General features: G+C 51.1%; 7 protein-coding genes across 7 annotated transcripts; 4 read left to right on the plus strand and 3 right to left on the minus strand.

Annotated features, from left to right (window-relative positions):
* Positions 1-165: 165 nt before the first annotated feature.
* On the plus strand, positions 166-1,509 carry N7532_005722 (uncharacterized protein; the record flags this gene model as incomplete). The annotated part of the gene is made up of 4 exons (XM_056618216.1): positions 166-223; positions 495-547; positions 597-712; positions 771-1,509. 4 exons carry the CDS (start codon positions 166-168, stop codon positions 1,507-1,509), a joined length of 966 nt encoding a protein of 321 aa, XP_056474375.1.
* A 2,637-nt stretch (positions 1,510-4,146) lies between these two features.
* On the plus strand, positions 4,147-6,320 carry N7532_005723 (pyridoxamine-phosphate oxidase PDX3; the record flags this gene model as incomplete). The annotated part of the gene is made up of 5 exons (XM_056618217.1): positions 4,147-4,324; positions 4,441-5,392; positions 5,612-5,819; positions 5,878-5,988; positions 6,084-6,320. Coding segments are annotated over 5 exons (1,686 nt in total), but the record flags the coding sequence as incomplete, so codon positions are not given.
* Positions 6,321-6,614: 294 nt separating this feature from the next.
* On the minus strand, positions 6,615-9,527 carry N7532_005724 (chloride channel protein; the record flags this gene model as incomplete). The annotated part of the gene is made up of 7 exons (XM_056618218.1): positions 6,615-7,538; positions 7,599-7,953; positions 8,008-8,333; positions 8,381-8,458; positions 8,509-8,868; positions 8,920-8,987; positions 9,050-9,527. 7 exons carry the CDS (start codon positions 9,525-9,527, stop codon positions 6,615-6,617), a joined length of 2,589 nt encoding a protein of 862 aa, XP_056474377.1.
* Positions 9,528-9,942: 415 nt separating this feature from the next.
* N7532_005725 (histone-fold domain-containing protein) lies at positions 9,943-10,688 on the plus strand (the record flags this gene model as incomplete). The annotated part of the gene is made up of 4 exons (XM_056618219.1): positions 9,943-10,000; positions 10,053-10,138; positions 10,198-10,288; positions 10,351-10,688. 4 exons carry the CDS (start codon positions 9,943-9,945, stop codon positions 10,686-10,688), a joined length of 573 nt encoding a protein of 190 aa, XP_056474378.1.
* Positions 10,689-10,988: 300 nt separating this feature from the next.
* On the plus strand, positions 10,989-12,063 carry rip1 (ubiquinol--cytochrome-c reductase catalytic subunit RIP1; the record flags this gene model as incomplete). The annotated part of the gene is made up of 4 exons (XM_056618220.1): positions 10,989-11,234; positions 11,275-11,437; positions 11,576-11,664; positions 11,731-12,063. The coding sequence occupies 4 exons, from the start codon at positions 10,989-10,991 to the stop codon at positions 12,061-12,063; spliced, it is 831 nt and encodes a 276-aa protein (XP_056474379.1).
* A 696-nt stretch (positions 12,064-12,759) lies between these two features.
* she9 (putative mitochondrion biogenesis protein (She9)) lies at positions 12,760-14,389 on the minus strand (the record flags this gene model as incomplete). Its single annotated transcript, XM_056618221.1, has 2 exons — positions 12,760-13,622; positions 13,690-14,389. Coding segments are annotated over 2 exons (1,563 nt in total), but the record flags the coding sequence as incomplete, so codon positions are not given.
* Positions 14,390-15,313: 924 nt separating this feature from the next.
* On the minus strand, positions 15,314-15,872 carry N7532_005728 (putative stress response RCI peptide; the record flags this gene model as incomplete). The annotated part of the gene is made up of 2 exons (XM_056618222.1): positions 15,314-15,723; positions 15,815-15,872. 2 exons carry the CDS (start codon positions 15,870-15,872, stop codon positions 15,314-15,316), a joined length of 468 nt encoding a protein of 155 aa, XP_056474381.1.
* Between the last annotated feature and the right edge of the window lie 51 nt (positions 15,873-15,923).

Consider the following 15,923-nt stretch of genomic DNA (forward strand, 5'->3'; position numbering starts at 1 on the left):
ATCCGTCGTCATGTTATGAAGGATATAGGCCAACGACGGAGACGCCCACAACCCAAAGAAACCTCGCGAGCCACTCGAACATCTTCTTCGGAGTCAAGCGATTACGAAATCTCTCAGCTCCGCGGCGCAAATATAAACCGCTTTTCACCCAGCCAAAGCCTAGCTATGCTCGCTCACTTCCCTGTACAGGCTGATACTCGCGCTCTCGAACTTCTGCACTTTGGTAAGAGTTCCAAGCTTTCGCGGTGGATTCTGGCTCGTCTCATCTACTAATAGTTGCTCTGTATTAGTCGTAACAGCCCCTTACCAGCCACTCAGAACTATTTGGATTGAGATAGCACTATGCGACCCCGGGGCATTCCATGTGACTCTCGGCAACGCTGCCCATTCCTTAAATACTATTAGTGGCAACAGCAGTGTGAAAAGTCCGGAGGCTTTGAGTCATTATGGAGCTTCAACAAGGAAATTGAGACATCGTCTTAATAACTTCACAGAGAGTATTAGTGAAGGGGCCATTGCCAACATATTGGCCCATGTCTGTCTCGCTGTATGTGCTACCTTCTCGACTTTGAGCTCTTGAATAACTCTTTCTATAGATACGACACTATGATTGGGATAGCTGGAGTATTCACATGAATGGCCTGAGCCTCATAGCGAACGTACGTGGTGGATTTGCCGACCTCGGGTGTCACATGGCCCTTCTCATACTGCTGTGAGTACTCTGAACCTTGTCATTCCCTGAACAACACTTCTGACTACTCCTCGCAAAGGTACGATCTGGCTGGTGCTATGGTCTTTGACTCCTTTCCGCGATTTGATCTCCCACTACAGATTGTTGGCATATCCAACAGATCTTCAAGACTACCTGCCCCTAGGTTACAAGCCTTACTTGTCCAACCCATGTCGCCCACATTTCTCCCAGCTAGTCAAGCATTAAGAATGGTTTCCTCAATTGCGGATGTGATCAATATCAACAGCCGATGCGCATCATTCTGGAAGAAGGATATCGATGCAATCCGCATGATCGGCCCCTGCATTCACTTTTTACTCTCAATGCCAAGGCTCCCCAGTGATTTCATGGTCATGGCTGACCCTGAAGACCTTATCGCGAGAGAGTTGATTCGACTTACATGTCTTATGCTTATGTCGAAATTGAAGGAATTATTCGCGTTCCCTCCGAGTGAGCAAGATTCACTACATGCTAGGCTTGCTGGATTTGTCTCTCAGAATGTAAAGACGCTTGGGAAAATGTACATTGAGCTGAAAGTTTGGGCTCTTGTTACTGTTGCTTTACTGCGATACCATGACGGAAGAGACGTCTACGTACAGGAGATGAAAAGAGAAATGTCTGCAATGGACAAACCGTCACCCTCCGAATTCACTGAGATTGCAAAAGATATCATCTGGATCGACATCTTGATGTCACCATTTTCAGAGGATCTCGCGGCAGATTTGACACCCCGCGTCGCATCTGAAGAAACCCATTGTGTTGGTCGACGCCAAATCTAATAACAAACATCAACCAACCGTTTACAGGAGAATCAGAATGTGAAGTTGTATGCATAGCTCTATCTTCAACCCTGAGACAAGTCAATGATTTGATCTATGGATGGGAACTAAGTTCTGAGTTTCTTGACTGCTTGGCATTTTTATGTTATATGGAATGTTAATATACCCTCTATATATCCCAGCAGGTTTTGTCGCTGTTTAGCCTGGAAAGTTGCATTGTCAAGAAAGACGTGATAATCAGTTAGATTTTCCGCGGTTCCCATTTCGCTAAAGGTTTGGCGCAAACAAAGATCGCGCTTTGTTGGGTCAAGCTCCAGCTTTGGTGAGAGTGGTGAGCCCGTTCGTACTGGTCCTGTGGAGGCTGTCCAAGCCGCTTTTAACTTTCTTCATTGGCCTGCGTACCGGAAAAGACATTTTTATATAAAAAAAGGAGCCATGGAGACCTAACCACTTTGAGAAAGCTATATAATGGCTCCATTTATTCTATAAATCCTAGTAACCCTTTTTAGACGATCTCAGAGTATTGGCCAGACCTTGACCAAGATATGTCGTGGGTGTCATATCTATTGCTGAGACCGTGTAGCTATGTTAGTCTCAAGATATCAGAGTAATTTAAAATAAGGACCGAAACGGAAAATTATCATGATACAAAATCCCGATATACGTTTGAGTTATGTGTGAATAAAACTTTGAAAGTATATACGTTAATCAAGCTTTGCCCTCGACATGAATTAGACCCGATAGAAGAAGTTACGCGGACTATAGCTCGAAAAATGATTGCTAATCTGTCAGAAACAGAATCTTGTGCGAAGGGCAATATAATCTTCTATATATACATGATGGTTTGATATAAATCACATCTGTTGAGCATCCGCAAAGTTAATCTCCAATCGAGTCATCGAATCTAGTGGTCATATCTCTAACATGGTCGCTAAAGATGTGAATAGCCTTCCTTATCTTAGGATAGGCTTTTATCTTTTAGACTGGCTCTTCTTCTCGTGACGACATTTTCGTATCTATAATGATAGAATAGCGGGTCTAGAGTCGCTTCTGAGGAGAATACGATTCCTCCAAGGATCGCTTCTTTCCTCTTACACTAGGCTGCGTATTCACGTGCTCGCTTCTTTGTTTGATTAGATTATCGTGAAATATGTTAAAGATCCTTGATATCGTAGGCCTATTTAGACCGGTCACGGAACGACTGCTGCTAAATCGAGAGGAAGGGTAGAGTGCGACCTCCTTAGGGTAATTAGGGTAATTATTAGTGGTTGATACGTCGCTAGTAGAGGCTTCTAGTAGAATTCCTTAGACAGATTGGCCATTTTGCGACACTGACCTGATTATGTTAGATCACCCAGAATAGAAATTAGATGCCTAAAGAATGATACGTACCGAAGTCCGCTTTTTCATCCCTATTATGTTGTCCGTGTTTCCAAAGCATGTAGCTATTTCCCTTATACTGTTCCCCGACAGTAATGAACTGACCGGGTATCTCAGAGGTGCCAATTTCAGGACCATTATCCGAGCATTCCCTAGAGATTTCCGCGGCCGGTTGCCAAAATCTTTGATGATTTAGCGTCATTATAGTGACGATAGGTTAGTGGAATTTGATCTGGGAGCTGTCGAACAAGGATCTCGAGGATGAAAATTCTAAAGGAAAGATGTATTCCAGAGATTCGTGAAATGAGGGATATCATGGCTATTTATATTTGTTTGCACCATGGTGCTTATCGAGGTCCCAATCCCGCGGGAAGAGATATGATCAAGGAATCGGCTTCTGCTCAAGCTGCAAATGAGTACTGGGAAAATCGAAAACACACCGGATTGATAACTGATTCTTCTCCACTGCGAGCTGCCGTGGAGCCAATTGAAGGACCATCCTTACCCGGAATATACCAGCGAAAGGAAGTGCTCCTAAGAACTCTCGTCTAAAATGGACGCGTGATCAGCGGAGACAGTAATTATACTATGGCATGCTATCAACGCCTTCCCAGCTGCTCCATGTGGGGTAATATGACCTATGGGTCATTGAATTTGTGCTGGACTATAGTGATGAATGACAGTCCTGGGGCTGAACTAATCCAGAGCATAGAGGCAGAGACAGCGACGAATTTTCGTCTTTTAGAATTCGGTCAAGTGAAGCATGCATTACCATTGTGAAGCAGAGAAAGGCAACAGGGAGTGAATTCACGGCAGATTCATTTCTCATACGAAATGTCAGATCATGGCCGACAGACGGTGAGCTCGAAAGTAAGCACTAACTTAGAGAGTAGAAGCATGATGACAAACGGGCAATTCTTCGCCCGGGCTCCTGGGAACGGTCGTAGGCAGCAACGCGCTTATCTTCGGAGAAAGTCAAACAAAGAAAGAAAGGCCGACGTTGGCGAGCTGGAGCATCGGGGGTGAGCGATCAGGGTTGCTCAGGGAGCGGCCTCAGGGCGGCGGGGGGACTACCTCAAGGCTGGGCTCCGGGAGCCGATCGCTTCCCCGAGGCGGCAGTGTACCGTCACCTTTTTTACAAATTCAACGTTGTCCACCCGACTTTCCCTGCACCCCTGTTCTTCCGCTCCTTCATATATTCCCATCCTCTGACATACTCCAATTGAGCAGCTGTCTCTGTCGACTTTCATGTTCAGGCGCCTTTCCGTGACGTCTGTCCCCGTCAGCCGTGTTTTGTTTCTCCGCACCGCCCGCCAACCCCACCTTCGAGCCTGGCATTCTTCTACAGCTCAACTCGCCAGTGCCCTAGAAGCAAGCATGTCGCAACCTAATCTAGAGCTTGATGCCCAATCGCGGCGCCCAAAGAAGTTGATCTGTGCGTACACTGGCCCCGAACTCCGTCCTCCGCGCCCAAGTCGACCAGAAATGCCCCGCGGGGAATTGATGAATCATGACCGGAACTTCGAAGCTAACCACGGACCTGCTCTCTAGTCGCACCAGGAGATATCGAAGCTGGAGCAGAAACACCAGATACATCTGCCACACCACCGCACACCCAATCCGCAGTCCCATTCCGTCTTGCCCCCGGCGAAGCCCTGCGCTCCGATACCTCGACCCCGAACTCCACGACGGAAAGTCAGATCCTCTCGCACCCTGCCCGGGCACACCAATTCGTGACGAACCCACCCTTGACCGTCTCCCAGATTCACGGGACCAACCCCCTGCACCAATTCAATGCTTGGTTCCGTGATCCGCGTCTACCGGCCAGCTCGGCACCCGAGACATGTACTCTCGCCACGGCATCCTTGCCCTCAGGCCGCATCAGCTCGCGCGTCTTGTACCTGAAGGAACTAGATGAGCGCGGATGGGTCGTATATAGCAACTGGGGCAGTCGGGAAGGCAAAGGCGCGCAGGTCTTCGGACAGTATCCCAACGGGGCAGACGCGATAGGCGCGATGCCTGAGCCTGGCGAGACAGGACAAACCGGCGGAAATAAATGGGGCGCTTTGACATTCTGCTGGTCCTCTGTTGAGCGTCAAGTTCGCGTGGAAGGACTCCTGGAACCGCTCAGCCGCGAGGAGAGTGAGCTATACTGGCGGACGCGCGAGCGAGGCAGTCAGATAGGGGCGTGGGCAAGCTGGCAGAGTCGCGTTCTGTGGTCTGCAGAGCCACAGCAAATGGAGAGGCATCAGCGTCGCAAGAGTGTTTCCAAGCTGCAGGCGGTTGTGGGATCGGCGCTTGGTGCGGACGTGCCGGCTGATATCGATGAAACAGATATTGACGATGGGCGGGCTTTGTTGGAGAAGCGGGTCAAGGAAATAGAGGCCAAGTTCGAGGGCGTGGATCATATTCCCCTACCTCCTTTCTGGGGTGGTGTTCGTCTTGTGCCTGAGTCTGTGGAATTCTGGCAGGGCCGCCGGAGTCGACTTCATGATCGATTCCGGTATGTTCGTCTCGAGGGTACTGGAGATGATGCGCAGTGGCGACTGCAACGATTGTCACCATAGATTAGTATCGGCATGTACAGATGTAAATAATACACATCTCTCTTGTTTCGTTCATTTGATGTCACATTCCTATTTTGCGTGCAATTGATTGTATACTTCCATTGATGTCCGACCAAATCTGTTGTCGATCGCCCTATCTTATCACGGCTTGGCAGCAACCTCCTCCCTTCCGCGACATCCCATCTCCTCCTCAGGCTTGCTATATACGCTACATACTCTTATTACGACCTGTATATTTCGCAGGAGCACATATACGCCCGAGATGTCCTCATCAGCTCCCCCAAAACCCGTCACCCCCTCGTGGATATTCATCGCCGTGGCCAGCGGCGCCTTCGCCGCGCTGAACGGCCTCTTCGCGAAGCTGTAAGTTGCGCCGACGGAGATCAAGAGGCTACAGCGATGTCTCCCGCATATGGAATAGTCAATTGACCATCTAAGGACAACGGACAACAATACCACATCCTTCGCGCAATCCCTCGCCCACCTCTTCGGTCTCGATTCCTCCCCATTCCTCGAGCTTCTCGTCCGCGGCGTACGTCTTCTTCCCTTCCTATATCCATCGTTGCGGCTTTACTGCGCGGCTCCTCCTCGAAAATTGTATATATACTTATGGAATCACCCTTCTAGTCTTGTCTCGGTCTCAATGTCCTATGCAATATCATTATGTGGGCACTCTTCACCCGCGCCCTTACGGCCGGCCCCTCCACGACAAAAGTCTCGATCACTAATACCGCCGCCAATTTTCTGACGACTGCATTCTTGGGTATGATTGTGTTTCAGGAGACGGTTGGTGGGCTGTGGTGGCTGGGTGCGGCAATGATGGGTGCTGGGTGTATCTTAGTTGGGATGCGCGAAGGAGCGTGAGTTGATCTTGAGATCTTGAGATGATATATCAAAATATGATATTGTGAATAGCCTACCACATTAAGGTTCTATGGTCCTCGTGTAGGTTTGTGTCATGATGCTGGGACAACAAGGCATCAAATTAAGATTGGTGCTTTGATGAGCACTGGCCTAGCTGGTTCCTGGCTTGCTCAGTAGACTATTAAGTTAGAAATGTTGCACGATGCGTTACAAGGCCACATAAAAGTAGACAATGGAAAAAGCAACGGTTTATATGGTGAGTATCACAACTATGTTCATATGATTATTACAACTCTAAGAGCGACCAGGTCGCCCTTCTCTATTCTCCAGCTCAACAAGACCATCATCTTCCGTTCCATCCAGGATCCCAGCAGACTCTGAAGGCCCGCGGCGGTCCCGATCACCCAGTCGCACAGGGCGACGAGGACGAGACGAGCCAGAGACGAAAGCCGCAACCGTCTGGATAATACGCCAGATACGCTCTTCAAGGGTCTCCAGGGTAGGGCTGCTCAGATGACCACCCAGGGGCGTAGAAGTGAATTCAGATGTTGTTGTTGCTGCAAGTGCGTGTTCCTCGGCTTCCACCTTGAATTGGTACTTTAAACAATCCTTGACGGTAACCAGACCAGTCAGACGGCCGCGGTGCTCAACGAGGATAACACGCGGGCCCATCTTCTTGAAGATTTCCATGACAGTCTCGAGAGGGAGACGGGGGTGCACGGTCAGCGGGGTGTGGTCGACGTAGCGGGAGAAGTCGACGAAGCCGGCTCCCACGCTAGTCTGGATCGCATCGAACGTATCTGAGGAGTGGGTGTCCCGGGGTGCGGAGGCCCGTCGTGCGACTGAAGCCTCGGCAGCTTCTTTGGTGAACACGCATCGGGCCCGTGGCGAAAGGAGTCCTTCGCTGCGAACGCGGTCGATGGCATATCGAAGCTCTGTACGACCGATGTAGCCAACCAGCGTCTTTTTGCTGCGGTCTTCGACAATCGGGAAACCTTGGAACCTGTTGTCGCTAAGCAGATGCTCTGCTTCACGCACAGGGAAGTCGGATGCAGGGAGGGTGAGTGGATCGGTGGTCATTGCGTGGGAGACTGGGACGTTGAAGACGTGGTCTTCTTTGTTGTCCAGGAATGGGAAGCCGTTGAACCAGATCATACGGTCTGCAATGCCTCCATTTCCGAATCGATCTCCCACGGCTTTCGTGACACCAACAACGATCTAAAAGGTTGTTGCATATGTTAGCAGATCATTCGAATGGGAAGAGATGGAAAAACATACCATGGTCGGCAGGATGTAAGTCAAGGCGCCAGTGAGTTCGAACATAATGACGGTTACTGAGATAGTGAGATGCATAATCCCACTTAGAGCTGCTCCCGCACCCAGGAACGCATATGTTCCCGGTGTTATGCAAGGAACGTCTGGCTCGCATGATGCAAAGAAGGCCGATTTGGGAAAGTGTTCATATAGTGCCTGCACCATAATTCCAACCATGCGGCCGAACGATGCACCAATAGCCATTGATGGGACGAAGATACCAGCTGGTACTTTGCACCCATATGAGATGATCACCAAGCCAGTACGCAAGACCGTTGCAACTGCCAAGGACAGGATCATTGACAGGCGATTCTTTTTTCTGCGGAAGGAGTCAGTACAGAAAAATGATCATTGGTAAGCCAGGTATTCTTACTCGCAAAGCCCGTTGTAGTCATGGCCACCCTCGCATTCGCGGAAGAGTATCTCCATCATTTCCGTCATGTTGATCTTTAGGAACATGTTGGGATAGCAAAGAATCGCAGTGACAGCAGCAAGGACCACAGACTCGGCAATAGGGTATTTACCCAGATACTTCTTGCGGAATGCTGCTACACGAAGGTTCCATTTGATAACGAGAGCACCATACAGACCGCCGAAGACACCAAGGAACACGAAGAAGATCAGTTCGAAAAAGTGCCACGTGCGGTCATATTCAACTTGGAACATGACCAGCTGCCCAGTTCGAAAAGGATTCAAGGCCTTATCAGGTCAGCGGATGATCTGTGGATGGGTTGAGCTGAACTTACCGCCAGCACGCTGGTCGCTACCAAGGCGCAGAAATAGCTGCGCCACAGAGTCTTGAGCGGGAAGTAGTTGGCCATTTCCTGAAAATAGTTAGAACCATTGCATAATAAACAGGCTCTTTATAACGTACCTCAAGTGAAAACAGTACACCGCCAATAGGACTGCCGAAAGCCACTGCTACTCCGGCCGCCGCTGACGCCGTCAGGATTTCTCGCGTCTTCGAGGCACTCGCCTTGTATTTCCCGAACCACCGCGAGATGACGTTTCCTGTGCAAACGGCGAAGTGAACACTAGGTCCCTCCTTTCCGACAGAAAGACCAGATGCGATGGCTAATGGCAGAGCAATTGACTTAATTAGAAGAGTCCAGGCTCCGAGGAAGCCCTTCATGACAAAGCCAGCAATAATGCATTTGATCTCCGAGATACCGGAGCCTGCAGCGTATGGCGCGAAGGTTTTCACAAGAATCGCTGCAATGAAAGCAAGCAGTACCTAGCTAGATATCAGCATATATTCCAACCTCATGCTGCGAATGGGACATACCGCAAAAAAGAAGTAGATCACGTAGTTGAAAAGCCAGAAGCCAGTCCAGTGTTTCCATTCGGGGCAACCTGGAGGTCTTGAATCAGTTCAACTCTTTGTAAAGAAGCACACATTGAGGGTCTTTGCTCACCTCCTTCGGCACCCCAGCAGCAGAATTGCTCATTCAGGTAGAATGCGGTGGTACAATGGCCAAGCTTGATATCGGACAGCCACTCAGTGATAATATTCAAGACAGCTGAATTCAATCCAATCGCCATTCCAACCAGGGTCACTACGAGCCAAGCTTGGCCTGCGTCGTAGGACTCGATCACCTTTCGACGCCAGCCAAAGATGCCTTCCTGGTCCCAAAAGCCACCACCATCCCGCCGCTTGGCGCGACGACTGTTCTGCTCGTAGACCGCATCCTGGACCCAATCGATTGTTGTGAAATCTTCATAGCGTTTGATCTCACTGATTTCTTCGGTGATGGCGGCAGGTTGGGGTCCGGGAGCGGGCTCGGGATCAATAGGGGAGGAGACAGAGCGTCCGGATAGTCTGCGCATGTCGCGGCGCTCGGACAGGATCGAGGGCGACCTGAGCGAGGTCAATGAGGGGCGTGACGAGGTCATAACATGTAGCGGGGCGGTGATCTCAGCATAGTCGGGCCCGGAGGATGTCAATGATGCTCTCTCCCACCGCGCCGGGAGATCGCACACCGTCACCGAAAGGAGACGCGAGTCGATACCACGCTATGTGCGAGGCCGAGCGGGTTGTTCGAGGGAGCTTGAGCGTTGTTGTGAATGAGCCGGCGGGGTTGAACAATTGCGATGAGAATGAGTCTCCGGCCAAGGTGTCGAAAGTGTTAATCCGCGCCAAGTATCGATAACGGGGAGGCTGCTGAGATAACACCGCGCACGCGTAGGGTCTTTCCACTCTACACTCGTGTGCTCGCCATTGCTAGCTCCCAGAAAGAACCCCGTTTTACGACCAAAAGTCGACTGTGATCTTCATAATCCATCCTCCGAGCTCATTCATATCCCCGACATGTCCCCAAAGAACGCTGGCGAGGCCGATGAGATTACCGGCCAGAGCGCTCTTCCCAGTACGTGACGAAATGCCCCCGAAACCAGAATAGTCTTGCTAAAGACGCCAAGTCTCCCGAATCAAGAAGATCATCCAGCTGGATGAGGATATTGTACAATGTTCCAGCAATGCGACCTTTGCCATTGCTATGGCGACTGTATGGCTCTCTCTCTCCGCGATCCAATTCCTTTTTACGGCAACTGACACTACGTACAGGAGATGTTCATCCAATACCTTGCTGAGCAAGGCCATAATGTGGTCAAGTCAGAACGAAAGCCGCGAAAGACTGTCCAATACAAAGATCTAGGTGAGTAGCCATCATGGCCTCAGCACTTTTAGGTGTTGAAAACTAACCACAATTCACTAAAGCGGCTGCGGTCTCCCATACCGACAATCTCGAGTTCCTCTCCGATGTGATCCCTAAAACTACAACCTACAAGCAATTCAAGGAGAAGAAGGCAAAAGAAACCGCCAAACAGGGCGAAATGGAAAAGGGCCAGCGGACGCTCAATGGCACGAGTGCTGCTGCTGCACCCGCTAATGAGAACGGGGCTACTCCTGAGAAAAAGTCTCCTCAGGCAGATGAATCAAAGGCTTCATCGCCGACGGTCCCTCGCACACCAGTGGTTCCCGTGAGTGCGCTGATCGCGGACCAGACGGTTGAGCCCCCGGCTGCCGAGAACGCCGACGTCGAGATGAAGGATTGATCGGGATTATATAAATGCATTCAAGATGCATATTTCTTGTTTTGCTCGCTTGCTTTGCATTGGAGTTTTCTGGGGAATTCCGGGGCTGTTTTTGGGCCAACTGGGTGTTTTGGATGATTACCGGGTCGCCTCGGGCTGCGGACAACGACCATATAGTAGATACCACGGACAGAGAAAACCACTGAAATGTAACTATTAGTCACGGGAAAACCCAAGGCAATGCCGAATAACATCCGGTCCAAAACGACTTTACTAGTATAGAATAGGGTGGTGGTAGTATAGAGAGGCGCGTCCGGCAGAATGAAGTGGCCGAGACCCGCTCAGCCAATGACAGGCCCCGTGATTCCGATCGCTAGCGAAAGCTCTGGCTCCAACTTCGACTTCCGACTTCATCCACCCTCTGCCTCCCTGCCCTCCCACTCGCACTCCCACGCAATTGCGGACACACCCCTCGCGGTCAATTGCTTCACCATGTCGCTCTCCTCCGCTTCCAGCACTCTGCTGCGCACTTGCGCCCGCCAGCAGCTGCCCACCTCCCGCACCGCCGTCGCCTCCTGCCAGCGGAGGGGGAGAGTCCTCCTTCCAGAGCCCCTTCGCCAGCGCCAACGAGCGTGGCTCGACTCTGAAGATCCCCAACTTCAGCAAATACCAGTCCAACAAGAATCCCCGTTCCAACCAGGTCTTCTCCTACTTCATGGCTGGCACCATGGGTCTGGCTTCCGCTGTCGGTGCCAAGGCTACCGTTCAGGGTACGTTTCTATCGCCTTTTATATCAAGATCAGATGGAGGGAACAACTATGTCGACTCAATTGGGGGTGGCTTATTTGGGTTTTATACGGGGTTTGCATGATTCGGGTTCCGTGGCTGACTTTGCGACTCCTCTACAGACTTCCTTGTCAACATGTCCGCCTCCGCCGATGTCCTGGCCCAGGCCAAGGTTGAGATCGCTCTCGGTGCCATTCCTGAGGGCAAGAACGTACGTTTTTTTCTCCCCTTTTTGCCACTAGTCCTCGTTGCCCGCGTCTAACAACCCCTTCTATAGGTCATCATCAAGTGGCGTGGTAAGCCCGTCTTCATCCGTCACCGTACCCAGGGCGAGATCGACGAGGCCCGCGAGGTCAAGTGGGAGTCCCTCCGTGACCCCCAGGCCGATGAGGACCGCGCCCAGCGCCCCGAGTGGCTGGTCATGCTGGGTGTCTGCACCCATCTGGGTTGTGTGCCCATTGGTGAGGCCGGTGACTACGGCGGCTGGTTCTGCCCCTGCCACGGCTCCCACTACGATATCTCCGGCCGTATTCGCAAGGGCCCCGCCCCTCTGAACCTGGAGGTTCCCTCATACCAATTCCCTGAGGACGAGACTCTCGTCATCGGTTAAACGACTTCATAACCCAGACGCATGTTAACCGATATACGCGCGGAAAATTTCTTGTTTCGTTAGACCAAGAGTGCAGGGTGGCAGGTGAAAGACAATAGTGTCTGTGTATGTGCTTGTGATTTTTATATTTCCCTTGTTTTTTAGACAGAGCGGACCGTGTGTCGTGTCAAGATTAAAGAGACCGTGTTTTAATATGGACAAAAAATGAGCCTCTTTTTACCCTTTTTGTTGTCCTCGGTCTCGCCATTGGTCTACGGATTGTCTCATTTTGGAGAGCCTCTGCTCCGGCTCTTCCGCCCACGCAGTATCCCAGGATCTTCTTGAGTACAGTACATACCTTGTGTTCTATATTTGCCAGTGTATTGCCTAGTCATGATATTTCCTTTGTTATTCATTACTTGCCTGGTTCACCTGATTTTCGTAGTCTACAGCTAGTGAAGGCTGAGCAACCAGTATTATCTGCAGTGTGTACCTTAATAGTACTGTGTGCAAAAGGCCTCGAGAAAGAAAATCCAATAATAGTACACGGCTTCTACATAGCCTAGCTAGATCCACTAATGTCTCTTCAACTGTACAATATATTGACCAACGAGGTCGAGAGTATGTGACAATGCCTCAAGGTCAGACATGTGGACATACACTAGGAGGCGTCAGGTCTCATATGTATCTTGTCTATAGGCCCCAGGAGAGTCGCCCTTACCGGGACCCCACCAAAGCAATCAACAGGCTCATCACGGCCGCACCGGCTGCAGCGCTCTGCATGGCAGCCACTGTAAGATCGCGTTGGGAAATAGCAACGCTGCGCTCGTTGAAGAGCTCGTTCAGAGCTCCTTGCCAATATTCTAAGGACAGGGGTGAGTGTGAGATATTAGAGAGGCGGGAATAGAGGGACTCGGGGGCAGGTGTAGGAGATGCTTCAGTAGTTGGCTTGACGGTAGTCTCCGTGATAGCGGCAGCAGTAGGCTTCTCCGGCGTGTTTGTGGGGGACTCCAGTCTCGAGAGGGATGACTCGATGCTTGAGTCAATCTGCCCAGGCACAGCTGAAGCGACGGCCGTCGGGACAGAGACAGCACCTTCAGCCGCTTCGATCCGGGCAAGCGCTTTCTCCTTCTCGATAGCCTCGACAACCTTGTCCTCGAAGCCCTTGACCAGTCGGCGCCGGCGCCATGGTTCCACAGCAATCTGGAAAATCAAGAAGAGCAGAACGTTCACGCCCATAAGGCCCCAGGTACCCCATGTACTCATGCGACGGATCTTATCGGACCAGACCTGCTCCTCGTGGTAGCGGGACAAAATGCTCTTGCTCAGCGAAGCGGCCGCCTCTTCAGCTTCACGCTCAGCGGCAGATAGAGCTTCCTGTGTCTCTGTTTCGGCGACCTCGTTGGTGTGATCGTTGCGGTAGAGGAGTGTGAATCGTTCCAAATCGGTCGGGGACCAAGCATGCTTGCGTTGAAGAAGCTCGTTGACTTCACGCTGCGAGGTCGAACGGCGATTGATGGCCGCAGTGTACTCGTCCTTAGCCTTGCGGACATTTGACCGGGCCGCACGGAGCCGCTCCTCTTTACCAGACGTTTGATATCAGTAATCGAGCTGCATTGTGCTGCTTAGATGGAAATATCAACGAACCTTGGCTGTGAATCTCGTTCTTCAGAGCTTCGATCCCGGAGTATCCCGTTAGATCGTTCAACCGTTGTCCAGCCACAAAGACATTGGACTGGATGTTATCCATCATAGTGGTGAATTGCTTCGACAGCTTCGACCGGCGACTCTCCAGGTAGGACGGCAGTCCACCACTTCGAACGCCATCCCCACCGGCACCTTGTTCCTTCGTTTGTCCCGACTCTGTTTTATATAGAGGTTCCTGCTCAGGCTCCTTAGGCGCACCCTGCTCCGCAGCACGGTCAACCTCCGCCGCCGAGGTGTCTAGCGGAGGGCCTCTAGCAACCGCTTCCGGGATGGAGGTCGCGTCGGGGCTAGTAGCCTCCCTCACAGCCTGGTGTAGCCTCTCCGCGTCATTGTCCGCCTCGCCCTTGTCGTTGTGTGTAGAATAGAGCCCCGAAGGCTGGCGGAACCGGCATTGGAGGCAGACAGAGAAGTTCCGCGGCGTCGGTCCAACGGCAAAAGTGCTCGGCGCCGTCGGGCGGAATTGCGCTTGCACCGGTCTCGATGTCGATCGTGTGATGTGTAGACTCGACCGGAGTGACTGCCGGAGCAGTAATGGCATGGACTGCATGGCCGGTCTGAGGAGCCTCGGCCAGGAGGGGGTTGGTGTTGAATGTTGAGTACCGATGCGGCCGGGAACAGCTCGGAGCTGTTTGGGCCCGCCGCTTATCAGATGGGTCGGTCTGCACTCACCACTTCGATGCCATTCTATGCCCGCTGTATTTTTTGGGAAATTGTTCAAAGATTCCTGGCTGTGTATCTCACTGTGATCTTCTTGAAAATCGTAAGTAAACTCTATCCTTTAGCACTTTCTGTCTCGAAATCTGATTATGAATTTTATCATTGAAATGTTCCCGAGGTGTCCCGAGAATATATATCACATCTCCACGCGAACACGTTTAAAAAAAACTCTTCGAGTTCACAGTGTTGTAGCACCTATGATCATAACTCAATATGAACACTATGAAATTTCGACAGACAGCTACAGCCAAACAAACAAGCTACTTGCAGTAGTAACTCATGCAAGTGGATTTGCCCCAAGGTTATGGTAAAACCTTACACTGGTGTACTGACAGGCTTCACTTTTCCTACTCATTGAAGCGTAATACATTGTATTTGGCCGTTACAGAACCCATCGCTATCGAGTTAAGTTATGAAGTACAGTCCCTGGATATATCGTGACCTAAACAACGAAGCATTTTCAAGCGATAATACATTGTTCCATTATGAGAATGTTGAAATTCCAAAGCTGAAGCGCTCAAATAGATACGGCTTTGTTACGCTGTCAAGGAGATTGTTACAGACTTAAAAGCACCGGCCAACACCATGGAATCCATAGAGTTGCCGTAATTCTGCACTGAAAACTTCCCATCGATTCAAATGAAAGAAGTCTTGGTAAGACACGCCGGCTTCGAAGCGGCGGATTGAGAGCAGCACAACAGAAACACTACAAAAACATATACTCGTCAAAGTCATGAGATCTGCTCAGGGAGAGTGTCTACGGTAAGACAGAGCAAAGAGGTGGCTGTAAATTGGCATCGTGGGACACTGATGCCAAGCTGGTAGCCAGACGGTCGCCCACACACCCTTATTCCTGAGTCTGAATCTTGTTGTCGCCCTTCACAGCTTCTGCATAGGTTGGCGGGGCCGTCTGCCCACTGCTGCTTCCAGCACCCTGTTGCGGGTGGTCGGAGGTCTTGGGGGCATTCGAGTCGGTCGGAACTTGCTGGCCACGATCGACAGTGCCGTATGCTCGCTGCTGGGAAGGATGCTGGAGAGGCTGGTGTGAGACATAGTAGTACGTCACGCGACCGTTCTCGAGGTCGCGACGCTGGCTGGAACCGCCAGGGATGGGCTCGTAGGCCACATCGTCGTAGTCGGACTCTGGGTACTTCAGGATGATGTACCAGGCGTGAATGAGCCCGGGAATGTAGCCCAGCAGACAAAGGGCGATATTGATGATGGAGTCGGCAGTGCAGATCCCCGCCTTGATCCAGACTAATGGGGCGCGGAGAGCATTAGCGTTTCCATAGTCATTCAGTTTATCGGTTAATAGTAAGGGGAGTGATCCTCATCGGCCTCTGCTTACCTGCAATGGGTGGGAAGAAGACGGCCAGGATGGCCAGGAAAGTATCGGAGCTACACATGGCTCCAGACGGAAGGGGGCTTGCGCTCTATCACCTGCAAGAGGGCGAGAA

Source organism: Penicillium argentinense (genome assembly GCF_028826775.1).
Source record: "Penicillium argentinense strain IBT 30761 chromosome Unknown utg000005l_segment0_segment0, whole genome shotgun sequence".
In the NCBI taxonomy this organism is placed as follows: domain Eukaryota; kingdom Fungi; phylum Ascomycota; class Eurotiomycetes; order Eurotiales; family Aspergillaceae; genus Penicillium; species Penicillium argentinense.